The following is a 22,903-nucleotide window of genomic DNA, read 5'->3' as shown; positions in this document are numbered from 1 at the left end:
ATCTGAAAATAATCCACATTACAACATCAGTTTAAATGGAAAATCTCTCCTTGGGCTAATTCATACCCATTTTTGTTTTAGTAGGCAGATCACTGTATTCTTCGTTCCTGAATCATATCTGTTATTACCCAAATTACACATAACAACAACAAAACACTGCTAGTTACAATCTAATCCTTACCAAAAGTAGTCAAATGCATATGTAACTGAAAAGTATGTGATCTCCTGTTATTAGCTCTTGTCTGCTCCAAAACCACACCTGTACTGCTGAGTTAAAATTGATTGATTGATTGATTGAAGTTTATTTCTATACCGCCATTCCTATTTATCCGGTCTAGATTTATTATTCTTATTTTTAAACAAAATTTATAAGGCATACTGCACAAAATGGCTCTCGGACATTACATATTAGTAAGGGGGGGGAGAAGACAGTCCCTGACAGTGTTGTCACTGAAGGGTGCGGACTACCCAGGTGACACCCTAAAAGGGTGTGGACATCATGCTTCTCAAACATCTGCTTTTTTGCAGAAATGGGCTGTGGCATTGCCTGTTTCCCTTTAAAATGCTGAGAGATGTGTGATGGATGAGACTCAGCAGGAGGAGAAAAGAGATGCCCCAGGTTCCTTTAAATTTAAATTTAAATTATAAATTCTTAATTTCAATTTTAAAAATTAGAAAAGTTATTCTTTTAAATGTTTCTTTAAAACACCATATTTTACCAAATTTTCACTTAAGCATATGAAACTATGTATTACAAAAACATTTTAGGCTGTGTATATGATATGTATTTTAAAGGTATGGTTTTTAAATTTTGCTACTGAAAAGTATGTGATCTCATGTTATTAGTCTCTTAGTCTGCTCCAAAACCACACCTGTACTGCTGAGTTAAAATTGATTGATTGATTGATTGATTGAAAGTTTATTTCTATACCGCCATTCCTATTTATCAGGTCTAGATTATTATTATTTCTTATTTTTTAACAACATTTATAATGCACACTGCAGCAAAAATGGCTCTCGGACAATTTACATATTAGTAGGGGGGGGGGAGAAGACAGTCCCTGACAGTGTTGTCACTAGAGGGGTGCGGACTACACCAGGTGACACCCTAAAAAGGGGGTGACATCACTGCTTCTCAAACATCTGCTTTTTTGCAGAAATGGGCTGTGGCATTTGCCTGTTTCCCTTTAAAATGCTGAAGAGATGGTGTGAATGGGATGAGACTCAGCAGGAGGAGAAAAGAGATGCCCCAGGTTCCTTTTAAATTTAAATTTTAAATTATAAATTCTTAATTTTTCAATTTTTAAAAAATTAGAAAATTATTCTTTTAAATGTTTCTTTAAAACACCATATTTTACCAAATTTTCACTTTAAGCATATGAAACTATGTATATACAAATACATTAGGCTGTGTATATGATATTGTAATTTAAAGGTATTGTTTTTAATTTTGCTAGTTGTTTATGTCACTATTACCTAACATTCAGTGATATATTGGAATTATGATTTATGAGTAACATTAGTACAAAAAAAAATGACTAAGGATTCTGTGACCCTTGTGACGTCACTGATCCCTGCTTTCAGGTTAACAATCTAAAAAGACACAACACAAAAAGAACAGGAGATGGGAAGGTAAAAGGGAAACAAAAGAACTCAAGGACAAGTTTTTACTATTATGAGACTTCTCATCCTTGTGAAATTGTTGCTGGATGACAACTGAGAGAGACAAAGGTCAATGGAGCTGGGTTTTTGCAACAACACACTGGGATTTGTGGTTTTATCAGTGTATAAACATTTCTAATGCCATTTCACAAAACAACAACCCCCAATATTTATCACAGCACCCAAAGCATCAGCAGTCCAGAATGGAACTAGTTCCATGCCCTATGATTATTCACTTTCTAGTTATTACCATCATGACCTTCAGGAAATACTCTTAAACTCTGCACATCGCTTTAGTTTTCTACAGTTTAGCTTGCTACATGCTTCAAGGAAATGGCTAGGAACAGGGGGACTACAATTTGTTATAGAATGATTTTTACCCTAATTGTTTTTAATTCCCAACTACCTTGGTTGGTTTAATGAAACAGCAAAGCAATGCTATAAATAGAATTTTTTGTCAAAGAGACATTGGGCCCATTCACACAACATATTTGTAGCAGTATGATTCCACTTTTATTGTCCATCCTATGTAATGCTAAAGTTTGCAATTTAAATTGACATTTATAATTATTACATGGCGACCTTTATTAACTCACCAAATTGCAAACTCTGTGATTCCACAGAATGCATTCATGGCAGTATTAAATAGAATATAGCGCTATAATGGTCTGGTGTGAATGGGCCTGTTAGAAGGGGACTTCCCAATAAACATAATTGCAAGTTACCTGTGCTCGTGTCTCTTGTAACTGCTTCACCTCAGCCTGCAATCTTTCACATTCAGCCTTCAGCTGTTCTTCTCGGTGCTGAGAGTTCTGGACTTCCTGCCTTGATTCTTCTAGCTCCACTTCCAATCGCTGCACCTCCAAGCCCTCTACCTGGTCCAGGCCTCTGGAGCTCTGCCAATTCATGGAACGATCCAATACTAGCAGGACAGAAACAAAGAGGAGTAAATGAGGAAGTTCCAAGAGAGGGAGAGAAAGGTGTCATTGGGCAAGTGCAGATCTTAGTGAGAAGCTCCAGGTTCTTGGGGAGGGAGGTCTTGGGTGAGATGTCTTTAGCAGCCTTCTTTTTGTCTCTAGATCCTCCTTCTCCTCAGTTTTGTTTCTATTTTGTTTTTGTTGTGTGCCTTCAAGTCATTTCCAACTTATGGCGACCCGAAAGTGACCCTATCACAGGGTCTTCAGGGGCTGAGAATGTGTGACTTGCCTAAGATCACCCATTGGGTTTCCACGGAGGAGCAGGAAATTGATTCCTGATCTCCAGAGTTGTAGTCCAAAGCTCAAACCACTACACCACACTGGCACTACTACCTATTCACATGTTCTTCTCTTTAAGATCAAGAGTGAAAAATCTCTTGCAGCCTAAGGACCAAATTCAGTTTCAGGAAAGGTTTCAAGGGACACTTTTCAGAGTGGAAGAGACAAAATGGAGCCCTGCTGGCGCAGTGGTTAAATGCCTGTACTGCAGCCATTCACTCGAAACCACAAGGTTGCGAGTTCAAGACCAGCAAAAGGGCCCAAGCTCGACTCAGGCTTGAATCCTTCCGAGGTCGCTAAAATGAGTACCCAGACTGTTGGGGGCAAATTAGCTTACTTGCTAATTAGCTTACTTGCTGTTCACCGCTATGATCTTTGGAATAGTGGTATATAAATAAAACAAATTATTATTAATTATTATTATTAAAATAGCGAGACCAAGATTACCACATATTTTAGTTTTAATCTCTTACTGCCAGTGGGCAATCCATCGGAGAGCCATTTCACCCCTTTTAAAACAGGGGAAAACTCATACAAAACTGGAGAAATTACAATGTAATGCAGAAGGAAGAAAATGCCAAAGAGTCAGTTTGGAACTCCAGGAGGTTCCCATGTCACCACAATGAATGACACCCCCCCCCCTCTGTTCTGAACCTGAAAAATATACCACTGCCCAGTGGGACAGTGCAAGGCAAGTGAAGAAAATGAACCATTTCCTCACTTGGGACACTTTGTTGCTTGCAGAGAGAGTGATCAGGGAAATGAGCAGTGATGGGAAAGAGAAGCTGCATTGGGGCAGGAAAAACTTGGTATTAGAAGTGGGGCTTAGTGGAGCATGAGCTTTGGTGGATGCCTAGCAATGCTGATCTCTGACTATGGAAGAACTGAGGGTAGACTTGCAGGGTGAGACTATTTTGAAAACAATAGAAGGGCCATATGGTTGATAATTCCTCACAGCTGAATTACATGGAGTCGGTTAGCATTGCATTTTGAAAAGACACAAAGCAAAATTATGGTGGGCATAAAGAGGAACTGCAGTTGCAGTGCAAACTGCATATGTACTTGGCACACTGTGGCATCAGACAAAGAGCTGTGTGAAAAACGTCCAGTTCTGGGTTTTAAGGAGGGCCTAAGCAAAGTCTTCCCTAGTGGGCTCTCTCCTGTCAAGGGAACACATGAAACTGACTCATACTGAATCACACCATTGCTCCATTTAGCACCAATACAGTCATTTCTGATTGGCAGCAGTTCTCCAGGGTTTCAGGTTTCTTAGCCAAACCTGGAGATCCCTGTTATTCCTTGACAGTTTCCCATCCTTGGTTGGGAACCCAAGCATAGCAACAAGGGCCGACCTTGTTTAGCTTCCAAAATCAGAAGAGGTTGGCTGTTTTCTGTGTGGAATATCTGATTGCATTGGCAGCACTCCATGAAGCACTGGGAGCTACATTTAACCATCTTTTAAATTTCCCACAATGGTCCAGAATGATGCTAGTCCAAAGGCATTGTGGGAAATTAAAAAGGAGGTAGGCTCTGCCAACAAGTACTGCTCAGAATGCTGTTCAGTGTGAAAAAGGATAAGGGAAGTGGGTAAGGCAGCCATCAACTATGGGCTTATGAGGATGCTGGATGCAACTAATGCCAGGAAGTGCTGCAGTTGTCCCACATGTAGAAATGATTGAAGGCATTATACAAGGTGGATTCTGCAAAGTTTGCCCTTGCTTTCCCTAAACAAAACAAAACAAAAATGCAATTTATGAGACGTTCTCGGGATGAACCTTCCATTGACGGAGACTACCAAAGGAAAAAGAATGAAACCAAAAATGACACCATTTTTAGCTTGAAGCTTCTTACTGCCAATAAATAAGACTTAGGATAGTCATTTCAAACCTTTAAAATGAGGGGAGAGGAAACTTCATATGAATACTGAACATAAAATAATGGTATGTGAGGGGGGATATTGTAGTTGTTTGAGAAATTCAAAAGGCCCTTGGGAGGGCCTCAGAACCTAGTGTTAGATTAGAGGTAAGGGCATTTAAATCAGAACTGCTTCAGCACTTTGACACAAAGCACAAAAAGCACACAAAGCATCCCTTCCGAGGCACCTTCTGTCTCAAGCTCCCCAGGAAGATCAAGCTCCCCAGAAAGTGGTAAGCTGCCATCTTAGCAAAGGTGAGAGCTTCTGTGGGACTGCTCACCTTATAATAAGAAATCAGTGTGAACCACTTCAAACAGAGCTATTTCAAACCACTTCAAATAGGGTCTGGATGGCCATCTGTTGGGAGTGCTTTGAATGAGCGTTCCTGCATGGCAGGGGGATTGGACTGGATGCCTTTGAGGTCTCTTCCAACTCTGATTCTATGACACTGCTTTCAGTACATAATAATGATGAGAACTGGATTGTCATGAGAATTTTTTTTAATCACTACCTCCCCACTTGCCAGTTTTTAAAGGTGACAATTTCTCTTTGGAAATTTAAGTGAAGAATAGTCAAACAATACTTCTGCAATCATCTGAAAATGGATCATATCACACATATGTGTGTGCATGCTTGTGAGTACATGTAGATGTATCTATTTATTTTTCTATCTTAAGTAATCATAGCACCATCTACTGGTCACAAAATATTGCTCCTCAACCGAAATAGTCCGCATACAGAGAAAATCAACAGACTAGACAATACAGTTTGATTAATTAGGTTCTTGCTTATAGATGCGACTACACCATTTTTCCAGCTGCCTGGAAATATATACCAGAGGATAGCATGATAATGGTAGATGCAAGCCACATTTCACCCACCCAATATAGCTGATTAAAGATTGTCTTCCATTGATCATCTGCAGGAATCCTTACTTCTCCTCCTCGTTACCAAGCTATGAATGTAACAACACCAGCTCTGGGATACAGGAGAGGATATGTATGGGATATTTCCAAAATGGAGTATGTTTAGAATTTCAACCTCAGTAATTCTGGAGAGCACAGGTGTTTTCAGAGGGAGGAAGAAACCTGGAAATCAAAAAGATTTACCGTGGCCACCATGAAGTGACAGGTACTGAACTTCCTGATTTGGAAGCTGAGAGTTGAGGTTCTGAAATGAGTTGCCATCTCTCTGCCTCAGCTGCTGTTCTAGGCTTCGAATCCGATTCAGATGTGTCTCAACCAATGCTCTCTGCAGGAAGATCAGGGCCAGAATGGATATGGGGAGAGAGAGAAAGGATAGGGAGAAGATATGTTTAGTTTCATTGTGTTTGATTATTGACAAAGGATGGCCATTAAACCTACAAGCAGAAGGGTCCTGTGACAGGCCCCCACCTGTCCCACCTCAGAAGCTACTGCTGGTTGACTGCAAAATATATAATCATGTGTGTCTATAGCCACATATCCTGTATAGAAGAGGCTCAAGTAGTGGTTCAACAATTTTTTTAACAAAATTATATCAAGGCTCTCTTTTAAAACATAACACAACAATCTTGCTCTTCTGCAGAGTTCCTTCAGATCAGTGGCATCACTAAGAGGGTGTGGGGGAGTGCAGATAGCACCGGATGACACCCCAGAAGAAGAGTGGCACCCAGCCATGCTTGTCTCCCACTGCAGGAGCTGATAATGCCCCTCCAGGTTTTGCCACCACCACGGCTTCTTCCTAAGGAGGAAGCCGCCGCCATGGTGAATGAGAAGAGTTAGCATGTCCTTCCAAGCTCCCTCCTGAGAAGGAGGTCATCACAGCAGTGAAGGGTAAACATGCCCTTTTGGCACTGGCCCCATTAGCCCCCCCCACACACACACACACTCACACACACACTGGGTGACACCCAGGATGGGGATGCCACTGCCTAACAGATATTTCTGTATCCTTTCCTATTCTTTCCCTGATCTTACAGATACTTCTATATCATTTCCTATTCTTTCTCTGATCTTGCAAGTTCTTTCTTAATATTCTCCTCTCAGGAGGCCAAATCCCTATCTAACCATTTCTTAACGAACAAAACTGTTTCTTCTTCTGCTCCCTCGTCAGTCCAGCACTCTTCATGAGATTCAATTAGATCTAGGAGCAGACACAGTTTAGTTCTGATGACCACAATCTTATCAAGTCCTGAGCTTGGCAATCATGTTAGAAGTAGCACCTTCACCTGTAACATATTACTTTGAAGGGTAATGAAGGCACAAGGATGTTCCTTTTATAAAGCCACATAACTGGTAATGTTGTCACCCTTTTAGTGTGACAAGCATCATTTACATGTTATTTCCAAAATGTTGTTTTGGGGAAGATCACTTTTATTTATTTATTATATTTCTATCCCACCTTTCACTCAGTGAGTTCAGCATAGCATACATAGTGCTTGTCCTCCCCACTTTTTTTTCACAGCAACTTCTGATATAGAAGAGACTGAATTTCATGGATGAAGCTTATTTGGATCTTCTAAGGCTGCATCTACACTGCAGAATTAATGCAGTTTTGACATTGCTTTAACTGCCATAGCTCAGTGCTATGGAATTCTGCATTTTGTAGTTTTGTGAGATGTTTAGTCTTCTCTGTCAGAAAACTCTGGTGCCACAACAAACTACAAATTCCAGGATTCCCTAGGATGGAACCAAAACAGTTACAGCAGTGTCAAACTGCATTAATTCTGCAGTGTGGCAGCAGCCTGTGTCTCTAATGTGTTACTTGTAATGCAATGGATTACATTTTTTAAAGTAAAGCTAATCAGTTCACTTAAAAAAAAAAGAATTTTAAGCTGTGCGCAAATCAGAAGGCCCCTGAACTGAAGGCCAATCTCCCATCCTCCCACTCTGAAACTGCCACTTCCATTTCTTCTTTGATCTTCATCAGGTTTCTCTTCATTTGGATTTCCTGAATAATGTCCGTAGCTTTCCAAAGGCTTAGCTAATCAGATCAAAGAAAAAAACCCAAACCTTTCTACTTGCTTTCCTACTATATTCTCTCTCTCTTCCCCAGACTCTTTTTTCTTCTTTCTACTCATTCTGATTATTCCAGATCCTCTCTTTTCTCTTTTGTTTCTTATTCTCAAATCTCATTTTCTTTCTCTTAGCCAGCTTTTATAAAGCTAGATACAGAAACTCATTATTTCCAAGCTCTGCTACAACTTTTTCAGAAGCACCTGCCAGAATCCTCTAAGAAGTCAGGAAGCCAGGCTAAATGGCTAAACTCTTTGTGGCTTCTATCACATGATTCTTGACCAAAAAAAAAAAAAAAATACATGCATTAAAACCAGCAATAAAATCAGGAGAGATGAGCATCCTCTCTTATTTTACAAGAAGTGCCACCTTGTTTCTAGTTGAAAAAAGAAAACAATGTTCTGCCTGATTCAGGAAGGCCTTTGGGTGGAACATTTGGCAATTCTCCACATGTCAGTTTTCAGGACAAGATGTGTTTCAGCTGGAAAACTGCAGCCCAAGCAGATACAAACATGGCCATCATCTCACAGCATCACATCAACAGGTACATGGAAAGGAGGGCACTGTGTGCCTTGTAGCCTGGTGAAACCCACCATCTGTCCCAGCTCTGATTCAAGGTCAGTCTTCTCCACACATAGCTTTTCATAGGCTGGGATCATCTCAGCCAGCTGTTCTTCCCTCTCCTTGCTCTTCTGCAGCTAGGGGTGGGGACAGAAAAAGCAAAAGGGGGAAAAAAGTGGTGATATTTGAATTTGAAAATCAATTTCAATGCATAGAGACTGACAATAAAATGCTCACTGCATTTTAGATACTTGTACTTGACCACAGCTGCATCCTCACTGCAGAAATAATCCGGACTGACACCACTTTAATTGTCATGGCTCCATGCTATGGAATTCTGGGAATAGCAGTTTGTTGTGGCACCTTTCTGCAGCAAGGATGCAGCCTAAGCTGAGGGGGAACTTTTTTTTTTCAAATGGGCATCAAGTCCTGGGTATGTAGAGCCCTTATGGGCCAGACTTTCAATCCATCATGAAGCTACTTGGTCTGTTCTTCAATAAAGGTGGGCACAGAGATAACATGTTAATGAACGTTTCACTCCTGAAATTATCATACATTCCCTTTCTCAGTGTAGATTTTCCAGTTTCAGGAAATTAAAGTTTGCAGCACTTTGATATAATTTGGAAGGGGTCTGACACAATACAAAAACATGCCCAATCTATTTTTCAGAGTTGAAAGAACCAAAGGCTTCCTGAAAAGCAACTGTTTGTGCCCAGCCAAAGTTTCTCCCCCTCCAATCTCCTATAAATTCCAACCATGTATGATTTCTGTAACCGAACTATATTTCATCAACCAATCAACACACCACTAAAACAACACACTGTTAAAAGTCAATTCTTAAAAACCTGTTAGAACAGAAAAGTTTTCGCTTGTCAACAGAAGGCCAGCAAAGTCTCCTAAGTGAGATTTTGAAACCACAAGACCAAAGGTTGAAATTTCTCAACCCTTACTGCACTGTTCCAACAAGCTTTGAGAGCAAGTTGGGAATATATCTAACAGCTTTTCCTAGCAGGAAATGCCTCCATTATAAACAGGAAGATCTTGATGCTTGCCAGCGAGAGAATACATTATTGGGCAGTTAGATGAACCAGTAGTCTCTGTTGTAAAGCTGAGGAAGTAACTTATTAATGCAGGAAGAGGGACATTCCTGAGATATTTGCTTTACAAAGTTATTTTGCAAAGCAGCTATGCTGGATTTCTTTCAACTCTAAAGGAAAAGAAATGTACAGTATTGAGAGGAAAGGACGCAAATCATTTTTTTTGCTTCATTGATGGAATCAAATATGATGACTTATACGGCTAGACAATCTATGGACTCAAGACGTTGTTTGACTGGAACTTCCATCAGACCTGCTAGGCAGCATGGACAATGGTGAGGAATGCTAGGTATTGCAATCCAGCAGCATCCAGAGTGCCATATGTATTGTGTCTCCATTCTATCCCTCTGTGGGTGTTTAGCACATGCTCAGAGAAAGACTGCAAATGTTGTGAGGGGCTCTGATGTTCCCATTAATATCACTTACTTATTTCTTTCTGAGAATTTTGTTGACATTTCTTTCAAGCCACTTTTTTTCTCACCTGATTTTAGAATTCCATTTTTACTTATGTTAATAGTTTCAGTTATATCTTTTTCTTCTTAATGTGCTCAAGGCAGTGTGTATGTGTGTTTTCAAGATCTCTGTCTACTTATGTCAACCCTATGAATTTCACAGGCAAGAAATAAACAGAGGTGATTTTGCCTGTTCCTTCCTCTGAAATATAACCAATCCAATCCAAGTACTAGCCAAGCCTTAGCTTCCAAGATCAGAGAGGATCTGGTGCCCTTCAGGTATTCAGCCCCCCAAGGTAGCATATCTAAGAGAGTTCTGCAGTTTCCAGAGCAAACATGGCACTGGAATTTAAGATGCAAATACTGTTTGGGATCTAAACCAGCTCAGCAGTACCATCTCACCTTGCCTGAAGGTGTGATTCGAGATGTGGGTAACTCAATCTTCCCAACTGCCCTTGACTCCCATGACCCGGTCTACAATGTCATCTCTGTGCTATGGAATTTCTAGTGCTGAAACTGTAGAGAGCCCTCCCTTTCACCTTATTTTGCCTTAGAACAAGCAAAACATCATCATCTTCTTAAACAAAGTATGTCCCATCTTGCTGCGACTCTGGTGTACACTGACAAGCTCCAGCACACTCCTGCTCCATGAAACAGCAATGGGAGCAGCACAGGTGCCGTTTATATAAAAAAAGAGAGAGGAGAGAAGCAGGAAAATGAAATCTCCTAGCAACAGCAGTGGTGACAGGACCAGCCTGGCCATAAGGCACAGTGAGGTGGTTGACTCAGCTAGCAGAGTGGAGGGGACAGCAATGGCAGCATCCTGGCTTTCCCTTCTACTGGAAGGGAGAAAGGTGTGCATCAAGCAATCCGTCCTGCAGCCTCTCAGCTGGCTCACTTCTCCCTGACACAGTGAAATCGAGTGGATTGTCCTCTCACAAATTTTGCAGTAGGTTTCAACTACCAATATTAGAAGAAGAGAAGCCATATGCAAAACAGCCACTCTGAGATCTTTGAGTGAAATATAAATATTATAAAATAAATAAATAAAGAGAATGGTAAAGGAGACATCTTGTCCTTCACCTTTGGTAGCAAAATGTCTTGAAAAGTGAATGAAATGGGTTTTCCCTCCCCTGATTCAAAGCCACAGTTAAGGAAGAATCAAGCAGCATCTTAAAGATGAATACATTTCATCTTGCATCTGAGGAAGTAGACAACATCTGCAAAAACTTAGGCTACAACATCTTTCGCACAGTTACTCTCAAAGGTGCTACAAGATCCTTATGAATAAATAAAATAATTTATTACACAAATAGCTAGCAAAATAGAAAATAAAAAGCATTTTGTTAATGGATTTCCCATTTTTCTTCTTCCATTGTTACCGTTGTGGTTTTAAATGTATGTAATGTTTGTATGTAAATGTAATGTAACATTTATCTTCTACAAGATCCCTTTGCATGCTGATATTCCAGACTATTATAGCTATATCTCTAAATTTTAATTGATGAAACCCAAGGAAAGAAAAATATATATTTGCTTTTGGAATAATATATATATGTAGAAATATAATAAGGTATAACAGAAATACAGTACAGCTAGTTATATATAATTGTCATTATGGTATCAAAGTGTAAAATAGCTGATGGATGTTTATTTTATAAAGAAAAGGTTAAAAAAGAAAAAGAAACTCAAGGATACTCTTTAGATCAAGCTCCAAGAATGATATTTGCTCTATTCACCATTGTGAATGGATTGCAACTATCTGGTGAAGTACCTTTCTCCCATCTTGATGCTGTGAAGCTAGGCAAAGGCTATCCAGCAGTTCTCTTATGCTCCCTGTTCCCCTTCAACTCCTAAGGACTTATTTGCCAACTGCATGATCAAGAATGCCTGGAAAGCTTTAGTATTGTACAGACAACTTGGCATATCCCTCAACACTTTCTCGTTTCAGAATTGTGGGCATCGCAGTTCAGAAAGGATCTTGACAAGCTGGAGTGTGTCCATAGCAGGGTGAATAAAATGGTGAAAGATCTGGAAGCCATGCCCTATGAAGAAAGGCTTGGGGAACAGGGTATGTTTAGCCGGGAGAAGAGAAGGTTAAGAGGTGATGTGATAGCCCTGTTCAAATATTTGAAGGGATATTATACTAAAGATGGAGCAAGTTTGTTTTCTGCAGCTCCAGAGAAGAAGACCCTTAGCAATGAATTCAAACTACAGTGGACCCTTGTTATACGCTGGGGTTTGGTTCCAAGATCTCCCGTGTATAACAAAATCCGTGTATGCTCAAGTCCCATTACATATAATGACATAGCAAAATGGTGTCCCTTATAAAAAATGGAAAATCAAGGTAAATTTATACTTTTTTGGAACATTCTCAAACCGTGTATGCTTAAATCCGTGTATAAAAAATCCATGTATAAGAAGGGCCGACTGTATAGGAAAAGAGATTCCACCTCAAAATTATGAACAATTTCCTGACAGTAAGAGTTGTTTGACATTGGAAGACACTGCCTCAGAGTGTGTTGGAGTTTCCTTCTTTGGAGGTTTTTAGACAGAGGCTGGATGGTTGTGTGTCAGGGGTGCTTTGACTATGTTTTCCAGCATGTTGGGCTAGATGGCCCTTGAGATCTCCTCCAACTCTATGATTCTACGATTCGAGGGCAGGAAGGACTCTCTAGTCCACCACTGCAGTTAAGCCCTCTGTGTTTTCATGCATTTGTGGCAAAATCAGTTACTTTTCTGTCACCCCTTCCTTCCATAAAATTAAGGGGTCTCCCCTGGTCACCAGTTCTCCTGAGGATGGGGAAAGGAGACATAATCAGGTGACACCATTTTTGCCTGGAATAACAAGGTCACTTAAAAAAAACTGCAGACCATACTCTTGGGCAAATCTCCACAATTCATGAGCAAATGGTACTGTGCATCCTTCTACTCCTAAAAACCTTTGCTATTTAAAAGCCCCTTGTAAGTGGGTCAGGTAGTATCACTTACCTCACGCTGGAATTGATTCAGCTGTTGCTGGAGATTGGCCTTCTCGCTTTTCAAAAGAGAAGTTTCTTTGGAGTCATAGGCTGGGAAGATACGTTCCTCTCCAAATTCACTGATCAACGGGAACTGCATACCAGGATTACAAGAAGAAAACTCAGCAAGCATTGTAGGGTTTGTTTGTGTACTGTCCAAATATTGGTACAAACTGGGGAATTACAGTATAGCAATGAGAATACAAAATTGAAAGGGTGGCTACATTAAGTGCACTACATGAAACCCAAAAAGGAGGCTTTATACAGTAGAGGTTAACAGATGTGTTGTAGACTGAACTTCGAAATATTGTTTTTGGACAACGTTGCCATGCTGACTGGAGGATTATGTAGATGTCATCCAAAAATGTAACTTTTCTGATGGTGGAAGAAACATTTGTGGCCAAAAACCATATTCAAACACTTTTATTTTATTTTATTTTAAAGGAAATTTTATGTGGTTACATTTTAATCCAAGCCTTTCTTAAAATCCACTGCTGAGTTTTCACTCCAGGTTGCACTGGCCTTAAAACCAACTGGGTGAACCTGGACAAGTCACACTCTCTCAGCCTTAGGGTTAAGGCAATGGCAAACCTCCTCTGAACAAATCTTGCCAAGAAAACCCCATGATCAGGTTCGCTTTAGGATCGCCCTAAGTCAGAAATTACTTGAAGGCACACAGCAACAACAATCTTCTTTATCAGAAGTGTGCTATGTACTCAAAGCATGAAAAAGTCGGCTTTCTCAGTGGTAAGGTGATCATGACTTCTGTTTTATAGGAGGAAGTCTTCTGTTCAAAGACAACCAGAGTTGGGCAAAATGTGACCCACAGGCTGAAAGTAAGTGACCTGTGTACCTACTTGCTCAGTTCTGCTGTCCTGAAAATGAACTGAATGGCTCTTCAGTAAAAGCAGAGGTAGGCAACTGCAAGGTGTGGGGTCCAATTTCCATCTTGTTCCTACATCCACACCCAACACTAACACCCAACAACATTTTGCGCTAGCTATGAGAGACCAGAAGTCACCTCCAGTTTTGTTCAATTTGAATTTTCTCTTAATTTTTTTAAGCTGGTTATATGGTTAGAGAAATCATGAGGTGAAATAAGGCAAAGCTTCTATATTGTGGGATGTTTCAGTGGTGCTCCAGGTAAATTTTGGACAACTTTCTGCCAGAATAAAAAAAAAATGAGTCCAGGAATTTTGGTTGTGTTCAGAGACAAAACTGAGAGCCCATTATTTAATAGGCCCTGGTCTGGCTTACTCTTCCACTATGTATACTGAAAGCTTGTCTCATCTGTCTGATTGAAAAGGACTGGGAGTACAGATGGTTCCATTAATTTATCTCATTTTTATTTGATTTGATACATTTATTTATATTGTCTTTTAATGCATTTGAAATTATTTCAATGCTAGAGATTGTTTAACTGATTTTGAAACAAATTATATGCACAAACACTACTTTATCTTTTTGCATGGTTTTAAATCTGTATTTATTGCTTTTAATAATTTGTAAGCCACCTTGAGTCCCATCGTTATGGAAACAGCAGGCTATAAATGGAGGGAAAACGAATAAATAAGAATTATTAATCTAAATAGCCTAGCTTTCCATTGCAAGGAAATGCTCCAGCTGATTAACCTTTAAAGAGTCACGCTGGCTTTCAAGTTTAATACAGATAATAAAATAACAGGTAATGATGATTCTAGAGCCAATGTGGGATACTGGTTTGTGTGTTGGACTATGACTCTGGAGACTAGGGTTTGATTCTCCATCCAGCAAGTCCTACCCTCTCAGTCTCAGGGGAAAGCAATGGTAAACCTCATCTGAACAAATCATGCCCAGAAAACCCGATGATAGGGCTGCTTTAGGGTTGCCATGGTTGGAAATGACTTGAAGGCACACAACAACAATAACAACAATGAAGATGATTCCATGAGCTGAAATCCAAAACATCTGGAGAACCAAAGGGTGAAACACACTGCACTAGAGCCCACATATCATCATGCCACTACTTACTTTGATCTCATACATCTTCAGCTTCCTCTTGAGGCTGGCGTTTTCCCGCTCCAGTCCCGTCAGGCGATTCTTGATGTCATCATAGGCTGTGATTAGAGCAAAGTGAGAAGCAGAACACATCTCACTGGAGAGGTCCGTGTTGGGGCTGTCCAGCCATTCATCATCCTGAACGAGGGCATCTTGGGTAAGGATGCTGATGTCATCCTCAAACATGGAGTCCATGGCACAATCCGGAAAAGCTGGGCATTTAGCAGGGAACGCCAGTGCATAGCAAACTCTGACTGGAGTAAATGATAAGAAATAGGAGTGAGAAGTGGAAAAGGCAGGTCCCATCCTTTCTCTTTTACTCACTTTCCTTTGAGTATTTTGGGGGGGGGGGAGGAATTTGAAAACCTAAGGAAATTATTTTTAATTGCTCTGAGACAGTGAAGGAGACAGCTTTTTTTCTTAGAAACCAAGACAAGAATATTATAAATAAATAAAAGGAAATAAAATGAGAAAATGCAGAGCCAGCATGGTGTAGTGGTTTGAATGTTGCACTATGACTTTGGAGATCAGGGATCAATTCCCTGCTCAGCCACAGAAATTCACTGGGTGATCTTGGGCAAGTCACACTCTCTCAGCCTCAGAAGATGGCAACTGTAAACCCCTTCTGAAGAAACATTCCAAGAAAATCCCATGATAGACCCGCCTTAGGATCGCCATAAGTCAAAAACAACATGAAGGCACATATCAACAACAGTAACGTTAATATCTGATAATCTAATTTTTAAAAAGCCATCTTGAGGCACGTTTTGTTCTTGTTAACCACCCTCAAGTCGATCTCAACCCATGGTGACCCTGCAGATGAGACATCTCCAAGGCCCTTATCCTTGACTGCTCTGCCCAGCTCCTGCAAATTCATACTCATGATCTCTTTCATAGAGTCCTTCCATCTCACATGCGGCCTCCCTCTCTTTCTACTTCCTTCCACCTTTCTTAGCATTTTTTTCCCCAGTGCTTCATGCTTTCTCATGATGTGTACAAAATATGACAGCCTAAATTTTGTCATCTTGGCTTCCAGGGAGATTTTTGGCCTGATTTGTCCTAGGAACCATTTGTTTGTTTTTTTGGCTCCTTAATGAGAAACATATTATTTGTTGCTTTTCCTGCAAGATTGGGAAAGTTACATTTTTGGAATATAACCCCAGAATCTTCCTGCCAGCATGATTACTGGCCATGTTACTTGGGGAGATTCTGGGAGCTAAGGTCCAAGCTGTTTATGCTGTTAACAAACTAATCTGGATGCCTCTCTGAAAACAGGCACCATACAAAGACTTCTGTCTAGGCTCTGGTTATCTCTCATAATTGATAAATTCATCTCTGCACTACAGTAATTGCAGTATCATAACATCACCTTTTTTGTGTGCTCACATAAGCTGCCTATTATGCTAAAAGGCATATTCTTGCTTTGAACATAGTATGTTTACATGGTTTTATCATATGGTGTGAACCATTTTTTGTCCCTTATGAAAGAAAAGCAGGATAGAAATTAAATAAATATTTTTTTTAAAAAAAGTCAATAAAAATAGAATCTTCTAAAATCCATTTAGAACCAAATTTATGTACAGGGGTACATACTTAATCAGAGATAATTAATCAGAGTAAAAACAGAACTAAGTACTGTTTTGTCCAGTAGATCTCTCCATAAATGATCATGAAAAGATGGAGGATTTATAGTAGTTTTCTACTTTGGGGCATGTGGCATGAATTAAGTAGAAGTCAACCTCTTCCGCTATTCTTCTTACAAAATGGTACATTTCATATTTCTAATCCTCTACTTGTCTACATACTCAGGTTTCCTGGCTGCAACAGGCAAAATGGCACACAGACCCTAATCCTCATACAGAACTGAACCCAAATGAGAACTGAGGGCAGCAGGCGACCTGACAGCCCTGGAGTGACCATGTGGGATATCCCCAAAAAGAAGAGCATGGTAGAAAAAAGGGAATGCTGATGCTGCTGTTTGAGCCAGTTACCTCATTCTGCCTGATGGTAGAGTTGGAACTTTTTCTCCCTGGGAGTGGTGTTGCCTGACTTCCGCCATTCATGAACTGAAAATATGTCTGAGGTTTATGTCAGTGACTGGCACTGCCACTTGCTGGCATCTGCCAGCCGCACCTTCTGCTTACTGTTGGTGGGGAGAGTAAATCAGGATTCCCTCTTGTGTAGAGAATTCCTTCACACACTTGTAAATATGCAAACTGGAGTCCTCATACAGTGAGGGACTGAGGCCAGCTGGCACAACCAAGTGTCCTCCTCCACCTCCCACTTGCTTTCAGAGTGTGAAGCGGTGTCAGATCCGTGCCTCCTCTATGAAGACTCCTCTTGCACAACTTTGTTTCAAGAGAATATTGTGAGAGAGTTTCCCTGGGGATTTTGTCCCATAGGTGCCTCCAGTTCTACTTCCCTTAATGTCAACCCCATATTTAATCCCCAGAATGGCTATGTTTTGTGGCAGAGCTGAACAGGGACTCAGGAAGCTGCCTTGCCTTGAGTCAGGCAATTGGGTCTTCTAGATCAGTATTGTCCACAGTGACTGGCAGCAGCTCTCCAAGCAAAATTCTTTCCTTCCCTTGCTTGGAGATACAAACACCAACCTGTTTCAGGCATGACTATAGCACTGAGGTCTTGAAAAGCCCCATATTAAGTAATTCCTTAAACATGAACTCTGCAAGGTGCTAAACAGCAGCAGTGTTGTTAGGGTTGGTGTCACCCTAGTGTGTAACTCCTAGCTGCCCCCCAATGCCAGCCAGGCCATGGTGGGGGTGGCATGCTGCTGCAGCCAGGCACCCCTTTCTGGGGTTTGGCAGAGCTGCTGGGCAAGCAGAATATAGAGGTGACTTGCTTTTCTGCCTGGCCAGTAGGCCCACCAAACCCAAAAGGCAGCCTCTTCCCATCAGCAGTCGCTGGTAGGGTGCTGCCAGGGATGTAGCCAGGATTTTAGGAAGGGGGAGATCCAGACTAAGTGCCACCATTATAATGGGGCTTGGGTGCAGCGGTGCAGCAGCATACACCATTCATTTTTCTAATGGAAGAGGGGGTCCGGACGCCAAGAACCCCCCCCTTGGCTATGTCCCTGGTGCTGCTGGTGCCTAGCAGCCTTTTCTCTCTCAGCTAGCCGCTCCAGAAGAAGCTCCGTATGGCAGTAGCACCCCAATGCATGGTAGAAGTGTCTTGGCTGGTGGAGGGGCTACCAGGGAGGTCTCAGGAGTGACCCTGGATGTTCAGCCCTCTTTGATGTGTGTTACCTGGTGCAGTCCGTACCCCTCACCCCTTAGTGATACCCCTGCTAAACAGTAAGCACCCAGATCCTCACAACAATAAAATAATTTTTAAAACAAACAAACTTTCCATGTGCTGGCTGTTAAGAGGAAATATCTAACTCCTGTTTTGCTTTGTTTTGTTTTTTCCTGTTTAAAGTCTTCAAGACGTGCCCTAAATAGCTTCCTTCCCTCTCTACTTCCAACAAGAGATAGAGTTGCAATTCTGGTTCCTCCAGGCCTGGAGGTTTCTGGGCCAAAACCTGAGACCTACGAACAGCCCCTGGTGATTTCATTAAGCCTTATACATTAAATAACAACCACAGCTGCTCACAGAGAGAGGGAGTGAAAGAGAAAGGAAAACATATTTTCTTATTCAGAAATTAAGAGAGAAATCTTAGCTTAAAGGGACTATTTCCAGATCAAGGTGAAATGAAAGGATTATTCTTTCTTCCCTATTTAGGGAGATGGAATATGGAAGCTTTAATCTACTCTACTTGCATCTGGCCAGAGAGTGGATGCAGAGCAAAGGGTGACCCCTGGCAATGCACCAATTAGGAGGAAAGGAGAAAGTTAAGTTAATAAATACGTAGATTTCCTGGAGAGTCTTTTTAGTAAATTGCCACCAACATTTTTAAATCTTGTAAATTGTAGTAAGCTGGCATTCTGCTAGAGAACCTGGTATTCTGTTGTTATTCAGCTGGAGATGTGCACCCATCCCTTTTCTTATACCTGAAGGTGAGCCCCCCAAACAGCCTAGTTCCCAGCCTGGAGACCCATAAAAATGGGAGACTTACAGCCAGGCCCTGAGATCTGACAACTCTACCAAGAGATTTTGAGAAGACACATCCAGTGCATATGCTCAGAAGCTCTTAGAGAAGTTGAGAGTGGCAGTTAGCTAGTAAGAAGGGTGATGGAAGTCACCGCCTTGTGTTTGTTGCCACAAAAGGGCATTCTGCATCCCCTTCAGTACCCCCATAAGGCCTGGAGACCAGAAGCTGATAAGCTTCTGGTGCCCCAGAGGCAATGGGCTCCAATGTTTATCTCAAATTTCTTTCCCACTCTGCATGCATATGCAGACAGTGAAGGGTCTGCAGAATAGAAGGGATAGATTAAAACAGCAATCCTAAACTGAATGGGTCACTCCTCCAAACTATCAACCCTCAAAGACCTGAAATTGAAAGACCATCACCTGCTTATGGAAGCAGCAGGGAAGCTGATAGTTCAACCATTCTAGGAAGGGCTTTCCAGAACCTGGGAGCAACCACCAAGACGGCCCTCTCCTGTGTTCACACCAGGGTGAGGGTGGTGGGTCAAAAAGAAGGATCTCTCATGGTTTAGGCAACAAAATAGATACATTTGGCTCTGCCACTGGTGACCCACTCCCCATTCCACTAGCTATAGTGGGCACCAGCCACAACTTTCCTGTTTAGCTTCTGAAATCAGGTGAGAAAGTATGCGTTCATATTTCATTATACCCACACACACTAGTAATGTCTACTAACATGAAAGGGGCATCTGGGATTTTCAACACTGCATAAGAATTCTGAGCCATAAACACAGAGGAAGAAGATGGATCAGTCAACCCAACACACAGATGGCAAGTTCAGAGGATGGTAGAGTCAAGGCCCACAAACTAGGAAAACAACATGCAAACATTAGGGGGAAAAAATAGAAAAAGAAGAGGAACATCAAATACAAACAGAAGGAAAGCTGGTACTCGAGCAGGTGGGAAAGCACCAACACAGGAAAAGGAGTCTAGATTGTGTTGCAAGTAATTGGAAGGATACATCAATATTTTTTTTCAAAAGGTGCTTGATGTGGGTGTATTTGTTGTAGAAATGAGGCTGCAGATACCAGTAAAAAAAATGTTGCAGTCAATGATGAATGAATAAATCTTATGCCACATACACAAGGACACCCCCTTATTTTCTGTCATTAAAAGAAAAAGAAGAAATGTGGAGTAACTGACAGATACTGCTTCTGTACTCACAACTGTTAATGCAGACAGAAACATAGGAAGTTGCCTTTGAGTGAGTCAGACCATTGGCCCATCAGACTCAGTAACATCTAGACTGAGAAGGTGTTTTGAATCTCAGCCAGCTAACAGTAGCAACAAATAATCACTGCTTCACCCACAATTATGGTATGGAAACAGAGATTTGGAGAAAACCATGGGTGGATGTTTGTCTTGGGCAGAGCATAGATCCTTAATTCATGCAACTGTACTCTTAGTCTCTGGTTGCAGGATCTCAGGATTCATGCATATATATGTACATACACACATGTTCCCACTGAGATAGAGCAGCTAAAAGAGGAGGAAGCCGAAATGCTTTGACGCAATATTCATATATTTCCGATTGTGTTAGTCACCCTAGTATGTACCCATAAGTGACTAACTGCATCCTTCTGATTCAGAACAGATGTATGTAAAGTGATATTTGCTGCTTTTAAAATCCACACACTTGAAAACATGAATATTATGTTCTGGGTTTTGTATATTTAATTAACATCATCTTTCTAGAATCCAGAACAGACATCCGAAGTGTCACTAGATGCTTTAAAAATCATCTGCATGGATAAACAGATAGCCATAGATAGACAGACAGATTATATTTCTAGAGCAGCTGAGCATAGGCTACTATTGCTTCTCTAAGCATCATTAAAACATTGTTGAGACATGGGTTAGAGACAACTTGAATACAGGCAAGACAATTTAGCTCAGTAGGGTTTAAGGTTTCCAGGTTAGAAACCAGGGAGGTAGTGTTTACTTTTCAGTGTCCCTGGAAAGGGAGGTGAGATAGCTGTAGTTGCTCTCGGCTCTTTTTTTCCTAGCCATTTTGCCTTTCCTGCCCTCTTCTCCAACTGCAGTCAGGGCAAAAGTGGGCTCCTACTATACAAAAGGAAGGAGAGCAGTCAAAAGAACCATAACTAACTTTCTTCCCTTTATGTCTCACAGGCATGTTTGGTGAGGATGCATGAGGGCCTTCTTGGTGGCTGCTCCCAAATTGTGATATTCCCTCCCATGAAAAACTAGGCTTGTTCCCTTCTCTGCTTTCCCTCTTCTGGCAAGCGAGTATTTTTTATATTGGCAGTTCTTGGATATTAACTGATTGTTATAGAAGGCTCTTCTTTGTGCTGTACTTTCATCCTGAGTGTTATGTTTTCAATGCAGTTAAACTGTTTTAAATTAGAGAAGTATCATTTTTAGTAAGATAGTTTAATTGTTTTTAAAGTGTTTTTATTATAAGGACTGTTTTTAAAGTATATTTTGGTTTCATCCCTATGAACTGACATGGGTCCTATATAAGGAAGAAGGACAGATAAAATAACAAAAGTGTGTAATGTAAGGGTGCAGTTCATGGATTTTTTTTAACAGTAAGTAGTTATTGTTCTAAGATGCCAAGAATAGTTAGTTACTGTTGTAACTGCAACTTTAAAAATCGCTTTAATTCCCTGTTTTTCGAAAACAATGAAAATGGTTGTCCACTAGTTACGTCAAAAACACATCTTAACACACATGTTTGTGTGTTTTGTACTTTTTTAGATACACAACGCCCAAAACAGAGGATGAGGCAACAAACACATTTGAACCATAAGGTATTCCTCCTCTGCCATTCAGTGAGGCCCTGTAACTACAGAAGCAATGAAAAAGTAGTTAATTAAGTAGGTATTTAATTTTGCAAGTAAAGAACATATTTGGAGAATTATAATGATGATTGCCATAGTGGTGAAAAAAACCAAAAGAGCACTTATAGATAATGATCGATGATTATTTAGACAATTAAATAATTAAATTCTTATTATCACTTGGAGAAAAATGATTTTAGAAAGATATGAAAGCTGAGATATATGAGCTAAACTTCGAGATGGAGAGTTATATGAAGGAAGTAATATAGATATGAAAATATTTCATGTTTATTGGAAGAATGGATGGTATTACACAATATGTATTTTTATGTTTTTTAATTAATAAAAATATTTATATAAAAAAGAAGCAACAAAAAGTTACAGTTACACTGCAAAGGAACAAATATATAATTATATCATAATTTGATATAATTATACCTGTGTTACTGTAAAAAACATTACAAATAATGTTTTATTTGGAATTAATTACATCTTACCTATAAGGGCTATGAGTTATAGGCACCTGCTGTGTCTGACACTATTCACTAGTAAGGACTTTAGGGTGAAATAGCATTGTGGGGGCAGGTTAAATGAAAAGACAGTACATGGGAAAAGAAAAATTCCTTTTGTGGGTTCCCTGTGGCTGCTATTAAGTGTGGCGAGAAGGAATAAAGAGGAGGAGGAGACTCCCAATTCAGTGTGTTTAGCCTCTTTGTTCAGTTGTGTAACAAGGAATGAAAAATGACCAAAAAAAAAAGCTGTCTTCTTTTTCCCTACTAGTGATATCCTTTGTTTATTAAATTGTAAATTATCTTCCACTTTCATTATTTCAAAGGGCACCTCCATGTATGTCTGCTTATCTGCAAATGTATTTAAATGTGACCAGTTGATTGATTCATCTATTAAAAGTCAGATGATTTAATGGCCCGCATCTCTTATTACCGCTTGCTACGAATGCATCTTATGGATGTTACCAGACAGATGGTTCCTAGTGTTAATAAT

General features: G+C 40.4%; 1 protein-coding gene across 4 annotated transcripts in view; it reads right to left on the bottom strand.

The window, feature by feature from the left end:
* The window catches only part of TBKBP1 (TBK1 binding protein 1), an 86,365-nt gene that overhangs the window by 43,666 nt on the left and 19,796 nt on the right, over positions 1-22,903 (bottom strand). For all 4 annotated transcript variants that reach the window (XM_042477177.1, XM_042477179.1, XM_042477180.1 and 1 more), the window contains exons 2-6: positions 14,970-15,250; positions 12,931-13,053; positions 8,423-8,527; positions 5,943-6,084; positions 2,388-2,584 (exon numbers count right to left, since the gene is read on the bottom strand). In XM_042477177.1, the coding sequence (XP_042333111.1) occupies positions 2,388-2,584; positions 5,943-6,084; positions 8,423-8,527; positions 12,931-13,053; positions 14,970-15,191 (789 nt within the window). In that variant the 5' untranslated portion in view covers positions 15,192-15,250. The remainder of the gene's footprint in view (positions 1-2,387; positions 2,585-5,942; positions 6,085-8,422; positions 8,528-12,930; positions 13,054-14,969; positions 15,251-22,903) is intronic.

This window comes from Sceloporus undulatus, chromosome 6 (assembly GCF_019175285.1).
Source record: "Sceloporus undulatus isolate JIND9_A2432 ecotype Alabama chromosome 6, SceUnd_v1.1, whole genome shotgun sequence".
NCBI classification, from domain to species: domain Eukaryota; kingdom Metazoa; phylum Chordata; class Lepidosauria; order Squamata; family Phrynosomatidae; genus Sceloporus; species Sceloporus undulatus.
This window is presented reverse-complemented; position numbering and strand designations above follow the sequence as displayed.